This window comes from Cebus imitator, unplaced genomic scaffold, assembly GCF_001604975.1.
Source record: "Cebus imitator isolate Cc_AM_T3 unplaced genomic scaffold, Cebus_imitator-1.0 Scaffold914, whole genome shotgun sequence".
In the NCBI taxonomy this organism is placed as follows: domain Eukaryota; kingdom Metazoa; phylum Chordata; class Mammalia; order Primates; family Cebidae; genus Cebus; species Cebus imitator.
The window spans coordinates 61,218-83,388 of NW_016108229.1; the positions used below are offsets into that span (position 1 = coordinate 61,218).

A 22,171-nucleotide genomic window follows, 5' to 3' on the forward strand; every position below is an offset into this window, starting at 1 on the left:
GCAAAAAAAAAAAAAAAGCAGAAGTTGCAATCCTAATCTCTGATAAAATAGACTTTAAACCAACAAAGATCAAAAGAGACAAAGAAGGACATTACATAATGGTAAAAGGATCAATGCAGCAAGAAGAGCTAACAATCCTAAATGTGTACATGCCCAATGCAGGCACACCCAGATACATAAAGCAAGTTCTCAATGACCTATAAAGAGAATTAGACTCCCACACAATAATAATGGGAGACTTTAACACTCCACTGTCAATCAATATTAGACAGATCAACAAGTCAGAAAATTAACAAGGATATGCAGGACTAGAACTCAGACTTGGAGCAAGAAAACCTAATAGACATTTACAGAACTCTCCACCCCAAATCAACAGAATAAACATTCTTCTCAGCACCACATCACACTTACTTTAAAATTGACCACATAATTGGAAGTAAATCACTCCTCAGCAAATGCAAAAGAATGGAAATCATAACAAACAGTCTCTCAGACCACTGAGCAATCAAATTAGAACTCAGGATTCAGAAACTAACTCAAAAACTGCACAACTTCATGGAAACTGAACAACTGGCTCTTGAATGTTGAGTGGATAAACAATGAAATGAAAGCAGAAATAAAGATGTTCTCAAAACCAATGAAAATGAAGACACAACATACCAGAATCCCTGGGACACATTTAAAGCAGTGTCTAGAGGAAAATTTATAGCAATAAATGCCCACATGAGAAGCAAGGAAAGATCTAAAACTCACACCCTACCATCAAAATTGAAAGAGCTAGAGGAGCAAGATCAAACAAATTCAAAAGCTAGCAGAAGACAAGAAATAGCTAAGATCAGAGCAGAACTGAAGGAGATAGAGACACAAAAAACCCATCAAAAAATCAGTAAATTCAGGAGCTGGTTTTTTGAAAAGATCAACAAAATAGACCACTAGTCAGATTAATAAAAAAGAAAAGAGAGATTAATCATATAGATGCAATAAAAAACAATAAAGGGGATATCACCACCGATTCCACAGAAATACAAACCACCATCAGAGATTACTACAAACAACTCTATGCACATAAACCAGTAAACCTTGAAGAAATTGATAAATTCCTGGACACTTACACCCTCCAAAGCCTAAACCAGGAAGAATTCGAAACTCTGAATAGACCAATTACAAGGGCTGAAGTTGAGGCAGCAATTAATAGCTTACCAACCAAAAAAAGCCCAGGTCAGATGGGTTCACAGCCAAATTCTACCAGACATGCAAACAGGAGTTGGGACCACTCCTTCTGAAATTATTCCAAACAATCCAAAAACAAGGAATCCTCCCCAAATCATTTTATGAGACCAACATTCTGATACCAAAACCCGGCAGAGACTCAAGAAAAAAACTTCAGGCCAATATCCATGATGAACATAGATGCAAAAATCTTCAATAAAATACTGGCAAACCTATTGTAACAGCACGTCAAAAAGCTTATCCGTCACGATCAAGTAGGCTTCATCTTGGGGATGCAAGGCTAGTTCAACATGCGCAAGTCTATAAACGTAATTCACCACACAAACAGAACCAAAGACAAAAACCACATGATTATCTCAATAGATGCAGAGAAGGCCTTCGACAAAATTCAACAGCCCTTTATGCTAAAAACTCTCAATAAACTATGTATCTATGGAACGTATCTCAAAATAATAAAAGCTATTTACAACAACCCCACAGCCAATATCAAAATGAATGAGCAAAAACTGGAAACATTCCCTTTGAAATCTGGCACTAGGATGCCGTCTCTTATCACTCCTATTCAATATAGTATTGGAAGTTCTAGCCAGAGCCATCAGGCAAGAAAAAGAAATAAAGGGCATTCAATTAGTAAAGGAGGGAGTCAAATTGTCTCTATTTGCAGATGATATGGTTGTATATTTAGAAGACTCTATTTTCTCAGCCCCAAATCTATTGAAACTGATAAGCAACTTCAGCAAAGTCTCAGGATACAAAATCAATGTGCAAAAATCACAAGCATTCCTATACACCAATAACAGACTTAAGGAGAGCCAAATCAAGAAGGAACTGCCATTCACAGTTGCTACAAAGAGAATAAAATACCTAGGAATACAACTAACAAAGGATGTAAAGGACCTCTTCAAGGAGAACTACATACCACTGCTCAAGGAAATGAGAGGACACAAACAGATGGAGAAACATTCTATGTTCATGGTTAGGAAGAATCAATATCGTGAAAATGGCCATACTGCCCAAAGTAATTTATAGATTCAACAATATCCCCATCAAGCTACCGATGATCTTCTTCACAGAACTGGAAAAAGCCACCTTAAACTTCATATGGAACCAAAAGAGAGCCCACATAGCCAAGTCAATCCTAAGCAAAAAGAACAAAGCTGGAGGTATCACACTACCTGAATTCAAACGATACTACAAGGCTCCAGTAATCAAAACAGCATAGTACTGATACCAAAACAGAGATATAGACCAATGGAACAGAACAGAGGTCTCAGAGGCAACATCACACATCTACAACCATCTGGTCTTTGACAAACCTGACAAAAACAAGCAATGGGGAAAGGATTCCCTGTTTAATAAATGGTGTTGGGAAAACTGGCTAGCCATGTGCAGAAAACAGAAACTGGACCCCTTCCTGACACCTTATACTAAAATTAACGCCAGATGGATTAAAGACTTAAACATAACACCTAACAGCATAAAAACCTTTGAAGAAAACCTAGGCAAAACCATTCAGAACATAGGCATACGCAAGGACTTCATGACTAAAACACCAAAAGCATTGACAACAAAAGCCAAAATAGACAAATGGGATTTAATTAAACTCCAGAGCTTCTGTACAGCAAAGGAAACAATCATTAGAGTGAACTGGTAACCAACAGAATGGGAAAAAATTTTTGCAATCTACCCATCTGACAAAGGACTTACATCCCAAATCTACAAAGAACTAAAACAGATTTAGAAGAAAAAAACAAACAAACACATTCAAAAGTGGGCAAAGGATATGAACAGACACTTTTCAAAAGAAGACATATATGAGGCCAACAAACATATGAAAAAATGTTAATCATCACTGGTCATTAGAGAAATGCAAATCAAAACTACATGGAGATACCATCTCAAGCCATTTAGAATGGCAGTCATTAAAAAATCTGGAGACAACAGATGCTGCAGAAGATGTGGAAAAATAGGAACACTTTTACACTGTTGGTGGAAGTGTAAATTAGTTCAACCATTGTGGAAGACAGTGTGGCGATTCCTCAAGGACCTAGAAATAGAAATTCCATTTGACCCAGCAATTCCATTACTGGGTATGTACCCAAAGGATTATAAATTTTTCTGTTATAAGGACACATGCACACAAATGTTCATTGCAGCACTGTTTACAATAGCAAAGACTTAGATCCTACCCAAATGCCCATTGATGATAGACTGGATAGGGAAAATGTGGCACATACACATCAAGGAATATTATGCAGCCATAAAAAATGATGAGTTCATGTCCTTTGTAGGGACATGGATGAACCTGGAAACCATCATTCTCAGCAAACTGACACAGGAACAGAAAACACCATGTGTTCTCACTCATAGGCAGGTGTTGAACAATGAGAACACATGGATACAGGGAGGGGAGCATCACACACTGGGGTCTGTCAGGGGGAACTAGGGGAGGGACAGTGGGGGGTAGGGAGTTGGGGAGGAATAACTTTGGGAGAAATGCCAGATATAGGTGATGGAGATGGAGGCAGCAAGCCACATTGCTGTGTATGTACCTATGCAACAATCCTGCATGTTCTTTACATGTACCCCAAAACCTGAAATGTAATTATATATGTATTTTTAAAAAGCATATTGAAACATTGTGATAGTAGTCTTATGTAATTTGACACATAATCCCTTACCTTTATTTTCATACATAAATTTATTATGTAAAATAATAAATCCTAGTGGGCCATGAATCCTAGCTTCTTCCGTCTCACCTTCATGTGAATGCAAAGCAATCTTACCTAAAACCTAACATATCAGAATTCATTGTCTTTCCAAAATTCAGCAGTCTTTACCTTAGACCTGTTAACAGCCCCACCACCCTTTGCTAATATTAGTGACTTTAGGAGTTAGACAAGTCTTTTATGCTCAGTTTCCAAAAAGCAAACACTAATAATTTGTTTTTACCAGACATCTCCTTAATGGGAAAATCTTTAGTGTTTTTCTATTCAAGTCCATCATCCTGAATATAGTTGTAAAAATAAGCTGTCTAAAATATTATAAAGCTCACTTGCTAAGGACTTCAATGGAAAAAAGCATTCCACATCCATCATCATTTTTGAGATTCCTTACATCTCTCTGAGGTAGGCAGGAGAGAAATGATTCCTCTGTTTCCAAGTGGGAAAACTGGCATTAATAATAAAAGATTCATCACATCTCTTATGTAAGTGGAACTGTAATTTAGGCTTTATGACTTCAAAGGCCAGTGCTTTCTCAAATTGTTTCATCAAATTATCTTTGGCCTCAAAATCTCTAGCACAAAGACAAAAAATAGGTTTCAAATCTATGCCAACTTTGATTATTAGTAATTTGTTTTAAAAGGATTTTGAGGTCTGGTCAAGCTAAGTGAGAGAGGGATCTCCAAACTAATCATTGATTTACTAATCCAAATAATCTATGGAGCATTTATTATGTGCCAGGCACTGATCTAGGCGCTGAGAAATGCAATGTCTCCCATCGGTATGAAAAGAAGCAGGGCAACCTGGGTGAGACTCTCCTCCTTCTTTGTATTATCTGTCTCCCTTGTGATTTCCTAGTTAGCTCCAGTTGGAATTTACAAAACCCTTTCACTATCTAAGGCTACTTAGCATGCGGAGGAAGTCACTAACTGTGCAAATTGGCCCTATACCTTATTTCTAAAACACATTTTTTTTTCATATGTTAACATTCTAAAATTAGAATTCATCTTACAAAGGAGTCTTATGATTTCTGTAGACCTGAATTGAAAGAGTTCTTCTGGGCAGAATCTGTATACGCTTCCATCAGTCACATTGTGCACTATCAACTTCACAGTACCGAATTTTTCTACTTGACATATTTTGGACTACACTTGAGGTATGAATTTAGATGGTAGATCTGCATGAGCATTAACTTGTGGTTCAAATTCCTGAAGAATATTTTACCTTTCCCTACATCTAGTACTAAACTTATGGCATGTAACTTTTTGTGTGGGTGGGTTTATGCCTTGTTTAGCCTTACAATGAAGATAGTCTTTGGTGACTCAGCCTTAAATGAACGTATCTTGGGAATTTTGTTTTCTCCTATTGAAGTTGTATTTTACAATGAATTTTTTGTTCTGATTTATTGAAATATAGTACAAATAGATGCTAATACTAATTGGGTTGTATTGCTACTGAAAGTCTTATTAATCTCTGGTTGACTCCTTACTTTAGTCCCTATAAACTAACATCTTAACTACTTTAACTCTACTTCATCTTCTAAACTTGAAGCAATTAAAGTTTCATGTAATAACTAAGACATTCATTGTAAATTCCCTCAACTTTTCTATAGATTACCTTCTTTGTTGCTTTTCCAGAAAAGGAATTATTCTTCCCTTTTTTCAATGCCAAACCCTTTTTATTTGTTGTGTTCTCAGAAAGCTTACTTCACATTTCTATGTGTTTCCTATGGCTCTTGATTCTTACTCTGTCTATAAGAACAGTTGAGTCTACTCTATCAAAATAAACAAAATGCATCTCTTGACCTTATTGTCTAAAAGCCACTGCCCCAACTTTCTCATTGCAGACAACGGTTCTATTCTTCCAACAGCTCAGGGTATATATCCAAAGGAGTATAAATCGTTCTATTATAAGGACACATGCACACGAATGTTCATTAAAGCATTGTTTACAATAGCAAAGAATTGGAACCAACCCAAATGCCCATTGATGATAGACTGGACAAGGAAAATGAGGCCCATATACACCAGGGAATACTATGCAGCCATAAAAACAATGAGTTCATGCCCTTTGTAGGGACATGGATGAGCCTGGAAACCACCATTCTCAGCAAACTGACACAAGAACAGAAAATCAAACACTGCATGTTCTCACTCATAGGCGGATGTTGAACAATGAGAACACATGGACACAAGGAGGGGAGCATCACACACTGGGGTCTGTGGGGGGGAACTAGGGGAGGGACAGTGGGGGTGGGGAGTTGGGGAGGGATAACATGGGGAGAAATACCAGATATAGGTGATGGAGAGGAAGGCAGCAAACCACATTACCATGCATGTACCTAAGCAACAATTTTGCGCGTTCTTCACATGTACCCCAAAACCTAAAATGCAATTATACACACACACACACACACACACACACACACACACACACATATATATATATAGACAAAAAACCAAAAACTCTTAGTTTACCCATATCAGGATCTCATTCTCTCTCAAAACCCAAATTGTCAACTCATCAACAAATCCTATGGCCCTGCCACTCTTCTCCACCTCTACAAATGTAGTTTTTTTTACCTGGACGATTACATCATCTTTTACCTGGACTATTCCAATAGCTGGTCTCCCAACTTGTAGTGTTGCCTGCCTACAGTATGTTTGCAACACAGTAACAAAAGGGATCTTTTAAAAAGGTGTCAGATCATGATCTTCCTCTCTTCAAAATCCTCCAATGGCTCTCTAGCTCTCTTGCAGTAAAATCCAAAGTTCATTTTCATGCCTGTAAGTCCTAACGAATTTGACCACACTGCCCCTCTCCACTCACTCAACTCTGGCTCTCTGGTCTCTTTGCTATTCCCTAAATACCAATGCATTCTTGTCTCACACCTACCATTCCTTCTGGCTGGAGTGTTCCTTTCCAAAACGACCATATAATTCCCTCCCTTGCTTTATCCAAGTCTTTTTTTCCAAGTATCATCTTTATGACGTAGTCTTCCCTATCTAAACTGATATTGTATACTCTCATTCTCCACCTCCCATTTTTTGCCTTGTGTGTGTGTGTGTGTGTGTGTGTGTGTGTGTGTGTAGCATTTACTATCTTCTATTATTGTATGCAACACTTAAAAATTATTCCATTTCTACCTTCTAACTTGCCCCACCAAGGCAAGCATTTTTGTGTGCTTCATTCACTGTTGTATCTTTAGCACCTAAGACAGTGTCTGACACATTCTAAGGGTTCAATAAAAATTTGTTGATTATTTGGATACCAAATTTTCAATAATCACTTAAACCATTATGAATATGGCTTCTGATCCTACAGTTCTGCTCAATTCATGAAGTTTGAGTTTCCGTATGCTATAGCATTTTATCTGATTTTTATTTCTACAATATCCCTCCTTCTCTTGAAACTTTTTCTTGCAGAGATCTCTGAAATGTTTCATTGTCAAAGTTTGGCCACTGTGTTTGGGGATAAGTAGGTTGCCATCTGCATGTCTCTTACTTGATTACTTCCTGAAGCAGGCTAGTTCATTTCAGAAATCACTCATACAAGAAATGACTTAATATTGGATTGAACTCTGCCTTCTAACTTCTACCCAGGGATCTTAGTTCTCAGCTCTGCAATTACTCAGAACAAGTCTAATTCTGCTTCTCTAGTAGCCTCTAAGATACATTGAGACATTTCTTTCCTCCTCTTCAGTCTTCTTTGGATCAAAAAGTATTATGGTTCCTACAACCATAACTCTCAAAACATTGTTCTGAATTTTTCCCATCTTGGTCATTGTCCTTCAGATAATTTCTAGCTTATCAATCTCCCTGTCTAGAGATTATACTCCAGAGGCCCCCTCCCTGAGACTCTAATAAAATATTTTCCTAAGTTCTTGTTCTAAATATTATTTTAGTAGCTTAAGCAAAGGTGACAAAAGTTTTACTGGCATTCTCTATCATCACAAGTTTACCTGAGATAAAGTCAGTTTAGACCATTAAGCCTTTTAAATTATGAGCTGAAATTAAACCACATCTTTTCTATCTGTACTTGAAATATTTGTATTCATTTTACATTAGTTTTGAAAGTTATCATCTTTCCATCATTTTAGTTTTAGCATACCCATTGATTATAGCATAAGGTCTGATCTCTCTGCGTGGAACTCAAGGTCCTCTGCAATTAAGTCTCAACCATCCCTTTTACCCCCATCATCCACTGCCACCCCAGCTCCCATTCACATTGCTGTCCAGCCACACTGGGATACTCAGAACCCCAACAACTCCAATCTTCCCACCTCCTTGACATTGCTTATACCTAATTCCCTTGGACTAGAATGACCTCTTGCCTCATCTCCATCTGTTGAAATCTTCAATATTAGGGCTACCAGAGACCTCATGAGCTATAAAATCGTAACTACCCTTCAACACCTCATTTCAGTGCCATCTTTCTCACTAAAACATCTCTATCTCTCCCCACACTTCTAACCACTCTACACACACACACCTTAAAAACCACACCAAAGATAATTAGCTTCTATTTTGTTATAGTGTGCACGTTCTTGGATGATGTGGATTATAAAGCTTATTTCCTCTTCTTTTGTAGTATAGTTATTTTTGTCTCTTTCTACCAGATTATAAACTTGTAGAACTGTTATCTTTGTTGTATGCTATTCGATTCTCAGTATAATTTTAAAAATGAATTTAGATTACTTAAGAAAATGAGATACTTGCAGAATGATTTTCTAAAGCTTAAAGAGTTTTAGCTATATTTAGATATATTTTAGAGGACAGGGTATGTAGTTATAAAAAGATACTCAAGCTTATAGGACATGAAATATTTTCCATCTTCTAGGTGATGCTAAGGAAAATATTTATATATTTTGCTTGTTTATAGAAATAAGTGTGACAGAACTAATCACTAAATCCCACAGCAATCTCATTACCATATGCTGTGTTACATTATTTGAATACATCAATTCAAGTAAACTTTAGTAACTATTCAGGTTGATGATTTATATTGATGAGTAAATATTCACCAACCAAGAAATATCAGATGAAACATATACTTTTATATTAGAACTGGAGATACTAGATAAAATTTCCAAAATAAGCCAGGTGTAGTGGGATGCCCCTGTAATCCCTACTACTTTAGGCTGGGGTGGGAAGATACCTTGAGCCCAGGAGTTCAAGCCCAGCCTGGGCAACATAGGGAGAACCTGTCTCAAAAAAAAAAAAAAATGCTACAGTAGTGTCTTTTAAACTGCCCCATTTTGTGGGAAGAAAAGCCCCAGGAATCATTCCTATGTGGGATACATACCAATTATGAGAATAGTTGTCTCCTTTGGAATGGGGGTAACGAATCTTCCTACTTTCTCCAAATAACACTGTCCCTTGAGGTTTACAATCTTCAAAAACATGGGAAAGAAGTCGATCATTTGCCCCACCTATAGACAACATTTCAAAATGATACAGAGGCCAGCCTGAAGCTGTACAATTTATATTATTTATATTTATGGGAGTGCAAATATTTTTAAAGGCTATGATTTAGACATTGGATTAGCAAACAGACTTTAAAAACATTTCTGAATTCATAATTTGAATCAAAATCAACATCTTTTAAAACAGCTCTTCATATGCAGCATTTATCCATCTTTCCCATCTCTTTCTAGGCTGTCTCTGGTAAGGTTAAATACCTTTGTATAAAGATGCTAAAGAACATTTTGGGAGGCCAAGGTGGGTGCATCACTTGATGTCAGGAGATCAAGATCAAGCCTGATGAAATACTATCTCTACTTAAATAAATAAATAAGCAAGCAAGCAAGCCAGATGTGGTGGTCTATGCCTGTAGTCTCAGCTACTCAGAAGACTGAGTCAGGAGAATTGCTTGGACCTGGGATGCAGTAAGCCAAAATCATGCCACTGTACTCCAGCCTGGGTGGCAGAACGAGACTCAGTCCCCCCCCGCCAAAAAAAAAGACGCTTAATAAGCTGGATGCAGTGGCTTACGCCTGGCCAACATGGTGAATCCCTGTCTCTACTAAAAATATAAAAATTAGCTGGGCATGGTGGGGGGCACCTGTAATTCTAGCTACTTCAGAGACTGAGGCAGGAGTATCACTTGAACCCAGGAGGCAAAGGTTGCAGTGAGCTGAGATTGCTTGCCACTGTACTCCAGCCTGGATGACAGAGTAAGACTCCATTTCAAAATAAAATAAAGTAAATATGATTTAAAACTTTTAGCAATGGCATGGCAAATATCCCTCATTCACTCAAAAGTTTTAGATGCCAGGGTTGGGTTTTAAATGCTGAAACCTATGTAGGAATATGAGCAGGACATTTAAAGTTTACATTCATGAATTTAAACAAAACTCAGATAATAAATATGGCACAGTCCTTCCGTTTGTGCTCCTCTGATGACATTTTTTCAAGTCAACTTCTTTCTCTAATTAGAACTTCACATACCCTCTCCTCTCCGGCTTCTGTTCACTTCTTGAACAGAACTCAGGGCCTTTGTTATGTATCTTAGGCTCACTTTTGAGTGGGGTTGGCCCCGATTCAAACCTGTAGAAGGTATAAAGAGTCAATGCCTTTCCCAATAATAATCATTTAAATGAAAAATTTTTAACAATGCAACGTTAAAAGAATATTAAGAATTATAATTTCTGCTACTACTAAAATCAGTGCAGAGGGAATCTTTTCTCAGAGTCAGCAACTCACTGTGTGTTTTAAAAAGGCTAAAGGACTATGTGGAAGCAGAAAGCAATTTATTTGATTTGATGGCTAGTGTGGCTTTAAAAATAAGATGTGAAAGATTCAATTCTCTCATTTTTAAGGGTTAAGAAAACTAAATTTAACCCTATTTCCAGAGCATAGCCATTTCTGGAAAGAGATAGGAGAAAATGAACTAGAAAAAAAATCAGCAAATAGAGGATGAGAAGCTTAGAAGATTATCCTAAGGAAGCATTATTTAAATAAATCACTTATCATATTCTGATGTTCATTTGACTGGAATTAACCACTAATGTCGGATTTCATTGCTCTTGTAAAATCTTATTGTTACCATTAACCTTTGTTCAGGGCTTTTAAACTTTGTCAACCTTCCCTTCCAGGTGATCAAATGGAACACAATTGCTACTAGAAGAGAACTGTTCCCCTGCAGTGGAGCAGTGAAGAGGACTTTTACATCTAAGACAAAACGAGAGTCTGTAGCAGTCTGAGGAAGTGCTGGTCTGCGGTGGGATCCACAGTGCCACTTCTAAAAGCCTCAGTCAGGTGGCTGACCTTGGACTGCCATGAGAAACAGATGAAGGATGGCGAGAAGGCTATGTTCTTGGGCTCTGGGTCTTGCCATTTAAAAGAATATTAGGTTTCTATATTCAACTGTTTGTTCCTGAAAGCTGTGTTCTCTCAGGCCTCTTTCATTCTGCAGAGGGCAGGTTTGGTATCTCCAAGGTCCACATTTTCCTAATCTAGATTTTATTGTCACAGAACCAAATTAACTCTCCAAGGCCTCACATTTTCATCGTTGCCAAGTAAAATTAACAAAGTTGAGTGGGCAAAGTGGAAGATGAGTGATTTATTTTTAGTATTTTTAAATAGTACAGAGAAAAAATATGCCAACTGAAAAAAATGAAGACAGAATCCCCTGATGAGCCTATTTTCAAGGTCTGTTAATAAAATCTCATAAATGTAAAAAGCCATCTCGTGAAAATTTTATACAGGGATTTGGTTTGTTCAAGTTACATAAACAGAATTCTTTACTCAGGGTTTCAGAGATACAAGTATCTACATTGGATTAAGAATTTAAAACCAGCCATATTCTTGCTTTGTTCTAAAGCTTAGATCTGATAATATTGCAACATAGCAGAGTAACTACCCTTGAGTTAGAATGAGATGAGGAAGAAAGAATTCACCTACTTGTGAGCAGGTCCTGAGTGATAAAATCCATCAATTCAGACACTTTGGAGAAAATGCCAAGTGATGCCTTCATATAGCTGTTTCTTAGAGGAGCTGAACCTCCCGCAGAACCAGCTATCCAGGAAGTTATCCCAGCAAGAATCCAGATTCCACCACGTCTTCTACAAACCAGTGGTCCTCCAGAGTCCCCCTTTCATGGTAAAAAAAAAAAAAAAAGAGAAAATTTAAAAATAGCCTGTAAAACATTTCATCAGTTCCACAAACATCAGCAGTCATCACAAAGTGGACAGAGGTAGAGGCAAAGAAGTCCACTAGTCAGTATCCATCAACCTTTTGTTTATCTATTTTCTTGGGTCCTTATCATTAGTTTCAAGCACAATCTTTTCATCCAGATAAAATCTCTTTATACTTACTGTCAGCAATCTTGTTAGGTTGACAATTTCTCTTCCAGTTTTTTTTTTTTTTTTTCACTACTGTGTACATTCTAAAAATCGTTAGAAGGGAGGTAGTTCACATAGATGCTCCTACTATAGTTTGTCACCTGGAATTGCTAGTAAAGACTAGGTATCTTCCAGTACTATAGAGCAACAGTGAATGGATCCCCCAAGATAGCTCAAGGCCTCAAGGCTTTAAAAACGGAAAGCCTGGGAAACCTAATTTTGTCCCTGGGGATGTATGTAAAGGACCACATTGACTCTCATGCCACAGAATAAAGAGCCCAAGATTTTAGGATTACATCTTCAATAAGGTTCCAGAATCCATGCTTTAAGAGTATGTTTCAGGCAACCTTGTGTCAGATTAAACTCCTCAAAAGGTGTGGAGGAGGGCTTCATCCATGAAAGGATTATCTATAATGAATACAGATAGCAAAAAGCACCTTTAGCCTATCCAATTTAGAAAGTGGCATAAGTGTAAGTTTCAATTTCCTCCCTCCCAAACTCCTGTTACCCGCTTGAAGAAAAACTCAAAAATCCGTCCAACAGATAATTTCAGAGAGCTTCCCACAATATTTTCAAGATGCTTTCTGGCAAAGAATAATGACTCCTTACTGCTCCACCTTAAAAGAGAAGATAATTTACTTGGAAGACCTGTCTAAAACTTAAAACTAATGTGTTTCACGAATTGACCTCCTTGTCCCTCTAAATATGTTGTGAAGATTGCTGTTCTTTGTGAAGTTGTGTCAGCCTTGGGAGAGCGTGGTCATTCACAATATCCCTTATACAACAGTCACTAAAGCTATGCATCTTTGGTCAAACTTTGTACAAATATATTCTGCATGAAAGAAAAGAATCCACAATGCTTAACAACATGTGAAATGAAGAATTCAGAGCTGGACCTAGTAAGATTGTGAAAGTGGTGATATTGCTTGATTCCATTGGGTTGAACACATTGAAACTAACTCCTTTCCCCAACCCACCAAAATAAAAGAAGCGTAGGGGTAGGAATGGTCATGGAGACAGGAAATAATTCTTTAGTAAAAGGTGAAAGATTTATATGATCTGAAGAGAAACAAGAATATAGGAAATAATTCTTTCTGCTCAGGTCAATTATACTTTTTCAGTAGAAATAAGATGGAAAGATGAAGGGAAAAGGAATTTTGACCCAGTAACAGAAGAAGCATAAGCTTCTTTTGAGGAAAGGCAGAGTCTACTTTCACTCACATGTTACTGAACAACTAGGCTGGTTTATACTTTTGTACCTGGCAGGCATCCACTCCCCCACCAGGGAACCTGGCACACAGCATCGTCCTTCCCAGGGGAGGGAGATTCATGCTCTTGAGCACAGTATTACACATTTTGTCATCCATGATGGGAAGTTCCATTTCTTGTAGGACATTTGAATATTCTGATGCTGTAGAGAGAGGGCAGATATGTTAGTACACAATATCCTCATGGAAACAAATTAATGAGAAAAACAATGACTTCCACCTGTGGTGGAAGTATTTTAAAACTATTAAAATAGTTTAAACTCTTAAAACTATTTCAAACAGATTTTTAACCACAGGTGGAAGTCATTGTTTTTCTGTATGAATCATATTCACTTCTAAAAATCAGATAAGTGATAGAGGACATTTTTAAAAACTTTAGCAGATTTTTAAGGTAAAATAGGCAATTGTTTAATTGTGGATTCTTTAAACAAATGCTTCCCCAAGAGGAAAACTTTGGTCAATAAAGCAATGTTTTATAGAAATCTTTTTATTTTTTTGAGACAGTGTCCCTCTGTCACTCAGTCTGGAGTGCAGTGGTGCAATCATGGCTCACTGTAGCCTCAACCTCCTGAGAGAAAGTGATTCTCCCACCTCAGTCTCCCAAGTAGCTGGAACTACAGGCATGCTACCACAATTGGCTAATTTAAATTTTTGTGTGTGTGTGTGTGTGGAGACAAGGTCTTCCTATGTTATCCAGGTTGGTCTTGAATAGCTTGGCTCCCACCCTCCTGCCGTGGCTTCTCAGAGTGCTAGGATAACAAGTGTGAGCCACTGGGCCCTGCCAAAAATTCTTTATAAAATAAAAAATCACAATGTATTTTTGTCAAGCTTTGAGGTATCACTGACAAAAACTATTTATTCAAGGAGTACAAAAGTGATGTTTTGATATACGTATACATTGTAAAGTGATTACCACAATCAAGCTAATTAATGTTACATCACCTCACAGAGTTAACTTTTTTTGTAGTGAGAATACTTAACATTTACTCTCTTAGCAAATTTCAAGCATTCAATATATTAACTATAGTTCCCATGCAGTATACTGAGTTCCCAGAACTTACTTGTCATGTAATTCCACATATACATCCTTTAAACAACATCTTCCCCCCTCCCCTCTCTCATATCCCTGGTAATCACCCTTCTGCTTTTTGTTTCTATGAGTCTGACTTTTTAAAAAGGTCACAATATTAAAGACAAAGAGGCTTAACTATTGTTACTATTTCCTGATTATCCTTTTGCCGTATTCCTCCTCATCCATCATAGTTCTATCCAACTTCCTTTATCTGCTATACCTAACCAAATTGGCAGCAGCAGGAGTGATATGAATAGTCTTAAAAAAAAGTATAAGCCTTTTGATACATGGTCAACAAAATTATTTCTGCTTCCCCTGAACATTCAGAGAGCTGGAAGAAGTATTGAGTTATTTTAATGTTTCTTACTCTTGGAAATCTTGCTCCATCCACTGGTCAAGCAAAGAATCCCTGGTTCAACTTTATCATCACTGTGGGGAAGACAGATTGGCTGAACAGCAGTTCCTGAGAAAACAACACCAAAGGCGTGAGGTTCATGGATAAATAAGTCATGTTGAATATATTTGGAAAAGTGCTATCTGTTGATTTCATGGGTTCTATACTTTCTTCCTAAATGTAATAATGACATATTTTAAGTTTTGCCCTCCCCATATAAAACTGCTTCATAGTTACAGAAATTTAGAGAAATGCAGAAAAAGTAAAACAAGGAAAAACATAACCTATTGTTCTGCACACCACCACGATCCCCTTAACCTATCAACATTTTAGACTATGCTTTTGTTTTGAAAGGATAGTTTTTCATTCAACAGTTATTGAACACAAATCCAGAGGAATTAGCCACGCCACCACCTTTGAGGTATCAAATTGATCTTTAAGATCCTAGAAATTTACCTGGCCATGAAAGGAACTGTAAAAAACCTGGGAAGTTTAGAAAAAATATAGATAAAGGTGGGGAGAGACTGTAATTTAAGAGAAAGTGGCTGAGGGATTGATCATCATTGATAGCCAAATCTTTAGATTTAAAAAGCCTAGTAACTCCAACTATGATACAAAAAAATAACGTTATATCTAGACACATGCTGAAAATGTAGCACACAAAAAACAAATAATGGATCTCAAAAAAATCTAGAAGGAAAAAATCATATTACCCAAAAAAAGAATGTTATTGATTTCTCAACAGCAATAAGTGAATGTCAGAAGACAGTAGAACAACTTGATAAAAATATCCTGTGTTAATCACTCTTTTAGGTCTCAATAAAATGAATAGAAAGAAAAATATCTCTGGGGAGAGCCTACACGAGTGTGTATTTGCGTTTGTGTGTTGGGAGAGGGGTGATGAAACAGACAGCAAATATAAGTTGTTCAGTGGTAAACACACGCTATGGAAAAAATTAGGATAAAGGAGATAAGTCTGGAGATGAGGGAGAATGGCATGGGAAAAATCATTTTAAATATGATGATCATGAAAAGTCTCACTGAGCAGGTGACATCTGAGCAGTCTTGAAGCTAAGGAAAGGAATCATGCAGTTATCTGGGTGGAAGGCATTTGATGGAGTAACAATCCTTGCTACAGGGTCATGCATATATGGTTAGGGAACAGTGGGAGACCAGGATGACTGGAATAGATTAAGTAAAAGGTTTTGTAAAAAATAAACAAATCAGAGGTTAGATGTAGGACTAGGAAAGAGGGTGTTCAGATAATAATGACATTGATTTTCATCTAAATGTAATAAAGAACCACTGAAGTGGTATGAATAGGGTGACATAACCTGATTTATGAATTTAAAAAGCATTATTCTTGTCACTGGGTTAATAACAAATATTGGGAAGACAGAAGCAGCTTGAGACAATTTCAGAGACCACTAAAATTCATCCAGGTAAGACATGATGGTAGTATCGCCTGGAATAAGATAGCAAAAGCGTGAAGTGAGTGAGGCAGAAGCAACAGGATTTTATGACTCATTGGATGTACAGTATCAGAGAAAGAATAATAAAAAACGAATCCAAAGTTTTTTAGCCAAATCAACTGGAAGGATGGAGTTGTCATTAACTGAAATGAGGGAGGCTATAGGTAGGCATCCATGAGATGTGGAGGTGGTCAGGATTCTGTGTTAAACATATTAAGTTTGAGATGCTTATTAGCTATCCAGTTGCATGAGCAGTTGACAATTGGTTACAAGAATTCCACTAATTTCAGAAGCATATGCAATATAAAGAAACCTAGGCTAAGAGTAGTCTTCAAGTAGCAGATGGTGTTTAAATTCTTTATCCTGGATGAGATCACTAAGAGAATGAGTACAACTAGGGAATAAGATGTCCAGGGCTGAGACTGGGTACTCTAACAATATGAAGTCAAGGAGAAGAGGGGGAATCATCATAGAAGACTAAGAAAGGGTACAATAGGGTAGGAGAATAACTAATGAATTCCCAGAATTCAAGTGAAGAAAATATTTCCAAGAACATATGAGCAATTCTGCTAAAAATCTCTTATCCAGAAAGATGGGATTTGAGAAGTTACTTTGAATTTAGCAATATAGAGGTCATTAGTGACTGTGACAAGACTAAATTTATGGAACAGCGGAGTGAAAGTTTGATCTTTTTAAATGTAGAACAGACATCTTAACCTAATATATCCAACTATGAGAATTGAGGAAACGAAATTGACACAACTAGCATTGACTTGCTATAAAGGAAAGAAAAAATGGGGCAATAGTTTCCTCTCATATACAATTCCAGTTTGAGATATTCTCAGTATTTGGATAATCTTGTTCCACTATCTTCTGACATTAACTTACTATTGTTGAGAAGTCAGTGACATTCCTTTTTGTTAATATGTCTTTTTCCTTCTAGATTCTTTTGGGACTTTTAGTGTGCTACATTTTACACACATGTCTAGATATAAAATTAGTTTTTATATCATAGAGTCACTAGGCTTTTTAAATCTAAATATTTGGATCTCAATTATGGTCAATTCTCAGTCACTTTAACTTAAATTACAGTCTCTCTCCTCCAATGTCCATATTCTTTCTAAACTTAAAAATGGATGTTTACTACACCGTCTTCTCTGTCTCTTACCCTCATTGTCACCTCTGGGTAATTATTTCAGTTTGTCTAGTTCCATACACCTAATCTAATCTGGTAGATAAGTATTCTGTTGAGTTTCTAATTCCAATTACATTTTTATATTTTCATGTTTTATTAGCTTCTTTTCAAATTTCCCTTCCATCTAATAGTTTAGCATGGTTCAGTCATTTTCAATACACTTTTACTTCTTTAAGCTTTACTATACTTATTTTCTATTCTCTATCATGAAATTTGTAACCTGATTGTTAATGCTTCAGATTCTATCTTCAATGCAAATTTCTCTGCATGGTTGTGTGCTTGAATTCATTAAAACTTTATGGGAATATATTGAAGCTGGGATTTAAATTTCATTATCTCAGAGAGGATTTATTTTTGCTTCTGCCAGAGTCTGAATCCTCACCTGGAACCTCTTTAAAATCTTGCCCTGGCGTTTTTGTGCCACACAGGTGATGTCAATTCCAGCATCAAACCTGACTGAAGCCTGGCTCATGATTACAGATTCTTCTGAGAACCCTCTCTCCAAAGCCAAGGTTGACACAAGTAAGTGTCCTTATTCCCTCACTTTCTGTAACATAACTCCCCTAACTCCTTCTCCCTACCTTTCAAAGCATCACCTTTCAGAAAGTTCCAGGGTCTTTACAGCTCCCCTGATGGCCAGGTAAACCTCTAGGACCTTAAAGATCAGTTTGATCCCTCAAGGGCAGTGCCCTGGCTAACTACTCTGGATTTGTGCTTTGGTTTTGGCCACTTAACATACTTGCTTTTTTGGCATTTTTTTTTAATAAGGTTTTTAGTGTTTTACCCAGAATGTTTATGTTACCTGTGCTGAGAGAGTGTTATATCTTGTTCACAGTAATTACAGAAAGAAGTCTCTGAAAACATTTTCAAATGTTTAAAGCTTTTTGTTTAGAGATGAATACAGGCAGGTAGGTAGAATGTAGTCCAGCCAAGACACAGAAGTCCTTAAAATACCAATTGGCCAACATATGGACGTAGCCTAAGTTGTTCATCAATGGATGAATGAATAAAGAAAATGTAGTATATATACACAATGGAATGTTATTCAGCCATAAAAAGAATGAAATCTTGTCATTTGCAACAACACAGATGGAACTGAACATGGATGTTAAGTGAAATAAGCCAAAGACAAGTACCACATATTCTCACTTACGTGGGAGCTAAAATACTACATTTCATGAAAATAGAGATTAAACCTGTGCTTATGAGAGGCAGGGAAGGGTAGGGAAGAGAGGAGGATGAAGAGGGGTTGATAATGGTTACAAATATACACTTAGAAGAGATAAGACCTGATGTTTGATAGATCAGTAGGATGACTACAATTAGCATTCATTGATTGTATATTTCAAAATAGCTAGAAGAGAAATAATTCAAGTGTTCCTATCACATATAAAATTATAAATATTTAAGGTGATAGATACCCTGATTTGATTATACAAATGTTTCAAATTATCATATGTACCCTGAAAATACGTACATCTAATGTGTATCAATAGAAATAAATAAAAGGGAAAAAAGTTGATTGTTAAGCATAAGTAATTCGTGGCTGGGACATGTAGCCTGTACAGTAGTTTATTTTTTAATAGGTTATGGATTGAACAAAATTATTTTAAAAAGAAACAAAGCTTAGCTATTCTATTACTAGACAGCCACACAGAAATTAAAGTTAACTTGTATATAATTAGCAGTTTTTCCCCATTGGATTTTTAATAGTCTAACTCTCCATACTCACCAAACTTGACTTTGTGTTTTAGATACAGCAGTGCAATATCAGGACTCACATATTCATGGCTGTTGTATTCAGGATGGATAATAATTTTTGAGACAGGAGTATTCTGTTCTTGCTTATCCTTCTGAAAGAGGCTGTACTCCCCAGATGTCACAGTTATATTCTTCAGTTGCTTCCTAAAACCAAAGGAAAATATTTTTCATAAGTAGTTGTTTCCCCTAGGCAAGATTTCTTGGTGGGATGTCATTAAAGAAAAAGTGATTAATGTACCTTTAAGCATCCCCAAGTCTTTGAAGAAGGTTTTCCTTATTATCATTACCAATGGTCATAATTTTTTTTTAATCTAGAAAAAGTCATGGTTTTCAGTCATGTTTCCATTTTTCTGAGTCAAGTATTTAAATATTGCCTCCTTTTCTTCTTTCATATACAAACCATAGTTCACACATGCTATGCCATTTGTAACAGGATATAAAAATTGCTTTCTAGAACTGTTCCTTCTTTTCTCTTATATATACCCTCTTTTGATCTGGTCAAGTATTTGTAATTTCTGCAGTTTTTTCCCTCCTAATTATTTAAACCCAGATGATCAAAACTTTGGAGGCTCCATTTAACATTTTTTGTTCATGCTTTATTATAATAAGTAACCACTGCCTTTATCCAAGCACTAAATTCATAAATTATAGATGATGTCCTGGATTGTTTAGAGTCTCTATTCAGTAGAACAGGAAGCACTGGAAATCTTGGGACAGATACACCTTTCCGGGAATCAGGAAGATCAGTGTGTGGGTACACTGGGAGGCAAAATTAAGAAGGGGATTGAGGGGCCTTGCGTGGTGGCTTACGCCTATAATCCTAGCACTTTAGGAGACTGAGGCAGGTGGATCACGAGGTCAGGAGATTGAGACCAGCCTGGGCAATATAGTGAAACCCCATCTCTACTAAAAATACAAAAAATTAGCTGGGCTTGGTGGCAGGCACCTATAATCCCAGCTACTTGGGAGGCTGAGGCAGGAAAATCACTTGAACCTAGGAGGTGGAGGTTGCAGTGAGCAGAGATCATGCCATTGCACTCCAGCCTGGGTGACAGTGTGAGACTCCATCTCAAAAAAACAAAAAGAAAAGTAAAGAAAGGGACTGAAAATGAACCTATTTAGAGCAACAAATCTCCCAGTCCCATAGCCAGGAATCAGGGCCTGACAAGTAATGGAAGTTCACAACTTACTCACTGAGGCTGTCCAGGCAGTGTGCTGCTGTAACAACTCGATCTTCTTGAATCAAGCTTCCTCCACAGAAGTGGTGCTCATTTAATTTTAGGGAGACCTACCCAAGAAGAAAGTTACAAATGCAGCTAATATGTCTCCCCACAGATGTATCTCCATCAGAAACACTGGATATCAATTCTTCTAATCAGACATAATGTTCTTCAAATACTGACATAAATTGGAAGTAAACTTTTTGGTAGAGAGCTAGAGGAGGTCAGGAGAAAAACTGCTTATCAACCTGGATTCTTGGTTTTGAAACAAAGGAAATATTTCACCGTTTTCGCATTAAGAAATCAATGCCATTGTTGTACTGACCTGCCAAGGATGTCCAGCCACTGTTGAATTTCTCCAACTACTAATTCTAGAGAAGAACCCAGATCCCACAACAGGTTCCTTATTTTTCATGTTGACCACGCGAATTCCACACTTCAGTCCTTTGTAGAAGAGAGCACGTGCATGTGTGCACTCACACACGTGCACAGTGTGTGAGTGCACACACAGAATCTTATTTAAGAGTTTACTTTACCAAGATTTCCTGTTTGGATTTTCCTGGCCTGGCACAGACGTTATGATACCACTTAGCTGCAGACTATCACATTCTTCTCTCAATACTTTCTTCAGAAAATCCCAAGGCACCCGGGTTAACCAGAATTTGCCTCCTGCCTACACCCTTTCAGTCTGTGCTACCACTGGACAGGAAGGAGCCAGCACTGCCTCTGGTAGGTGACTTAGGGCTTACTCTGGGAATATGCACATTTAAGTTGGGTTAAAGATATCAGAGGCCAGGTGCAGTGGCTCAGGCCTGTAATCTCAGCACTTTGGGAGGCCCAGGTGGGCTGATCGCTTGAACGCAGGAGTTTAGGACCATGGGCAACGTGATAAGACCTCACTTCTACAAAAATATGCAAAAATTAGCCAGATGTGGTAGCACATGCCTGTGGTCCCAGATACTGGGGGGCTGAGGCAGGAGGATCATATGAGCCCTGGAGGTTTAGGGAGCCATGACTGCTCCACTGCACTCCAGCCTGGGCGACAGACCGAGACTCTGTCTCAAACAAACAAAACAAAATGAAACAAAGATATTGGGAAATGACATGTACTACTCTGGAAGGGAGATACTTGACTTTAAGTTACTTCTACTTGGTTAGGTTTCCTTGGAGCAGGCTCCTTAGCACACACATAGTTAGCAGGTGTGCCTAAAAACTTGAACTCTAGAATCTAAAATTTCAAAAAGGAAATCTGGCCGAGGCCTTCCTTTGGGGACATCTGGGCGTGCACCACCCCCTCACGCTTTCTTCCCAAATGCCTCAGGTGTGCCTATACCACCCAGCCTTCCTGAGGCAAGGAGTTATGAAGTTTTCCCTCTCCAGAATGCTCAGTCTCCTCCACAGTCCCGGTAACGAGGGGCCTGGGCTCACCTAGGCTTCTGGGAAGGCCCATGACTAGCAATAGCAACAAACCAGCACTGGCCAGCACCCCCAT

At 37.6% G+C, this 22,171-nt stretch overlaps 1 protein-coding gene across 1 annotated transcript in view; it reads right to left on the minus strand.

Annotated features, from left to right (window-relative positions):
* Positions 1-22,171, minus strand: part of OVCH1 (ovochymase 1) — a gene marked incomplete at its 3' end in the record, with an annotated part of 82,113 nt that extends 59,942 nt beyond the window's left edge. The window contains exons 1-9 of the mRNA XM_037735691.1: positions 22,108-22,171; positions 21,005-21,123; positions 20,650-20,747; positions 19,431-19,603; positions 15,005-15,100; positions 13,557-13,708; positions 11,858-12,047; positions 10,403-10,501; positions 9,258-9,345 (exon numbers count right to left, since the gene is read on the minus strand). Coding sequence (XP_037591619.1) covers positions 9,258-9,345; positions 10,403-10,501; positions 11,858-12,047; positions 13,557-13,708; positions 15,005-15,100; positions 19,431-19,603; positions 20,650-20,747; positions 21,005-21,123; positions 22,108-22,171 — 1,079 coding nt within the window. The remainder of the gene's footprint in view (positions 1-9,257; positions 9,346-10,402; positions 10,502-11,857; positions 12,048-13,556; positions 13,709-15,004; positions 15,101-19,430; positions 19,604-20,649; positions 20,748-21,004; positions 21,124-22,107) is intronic.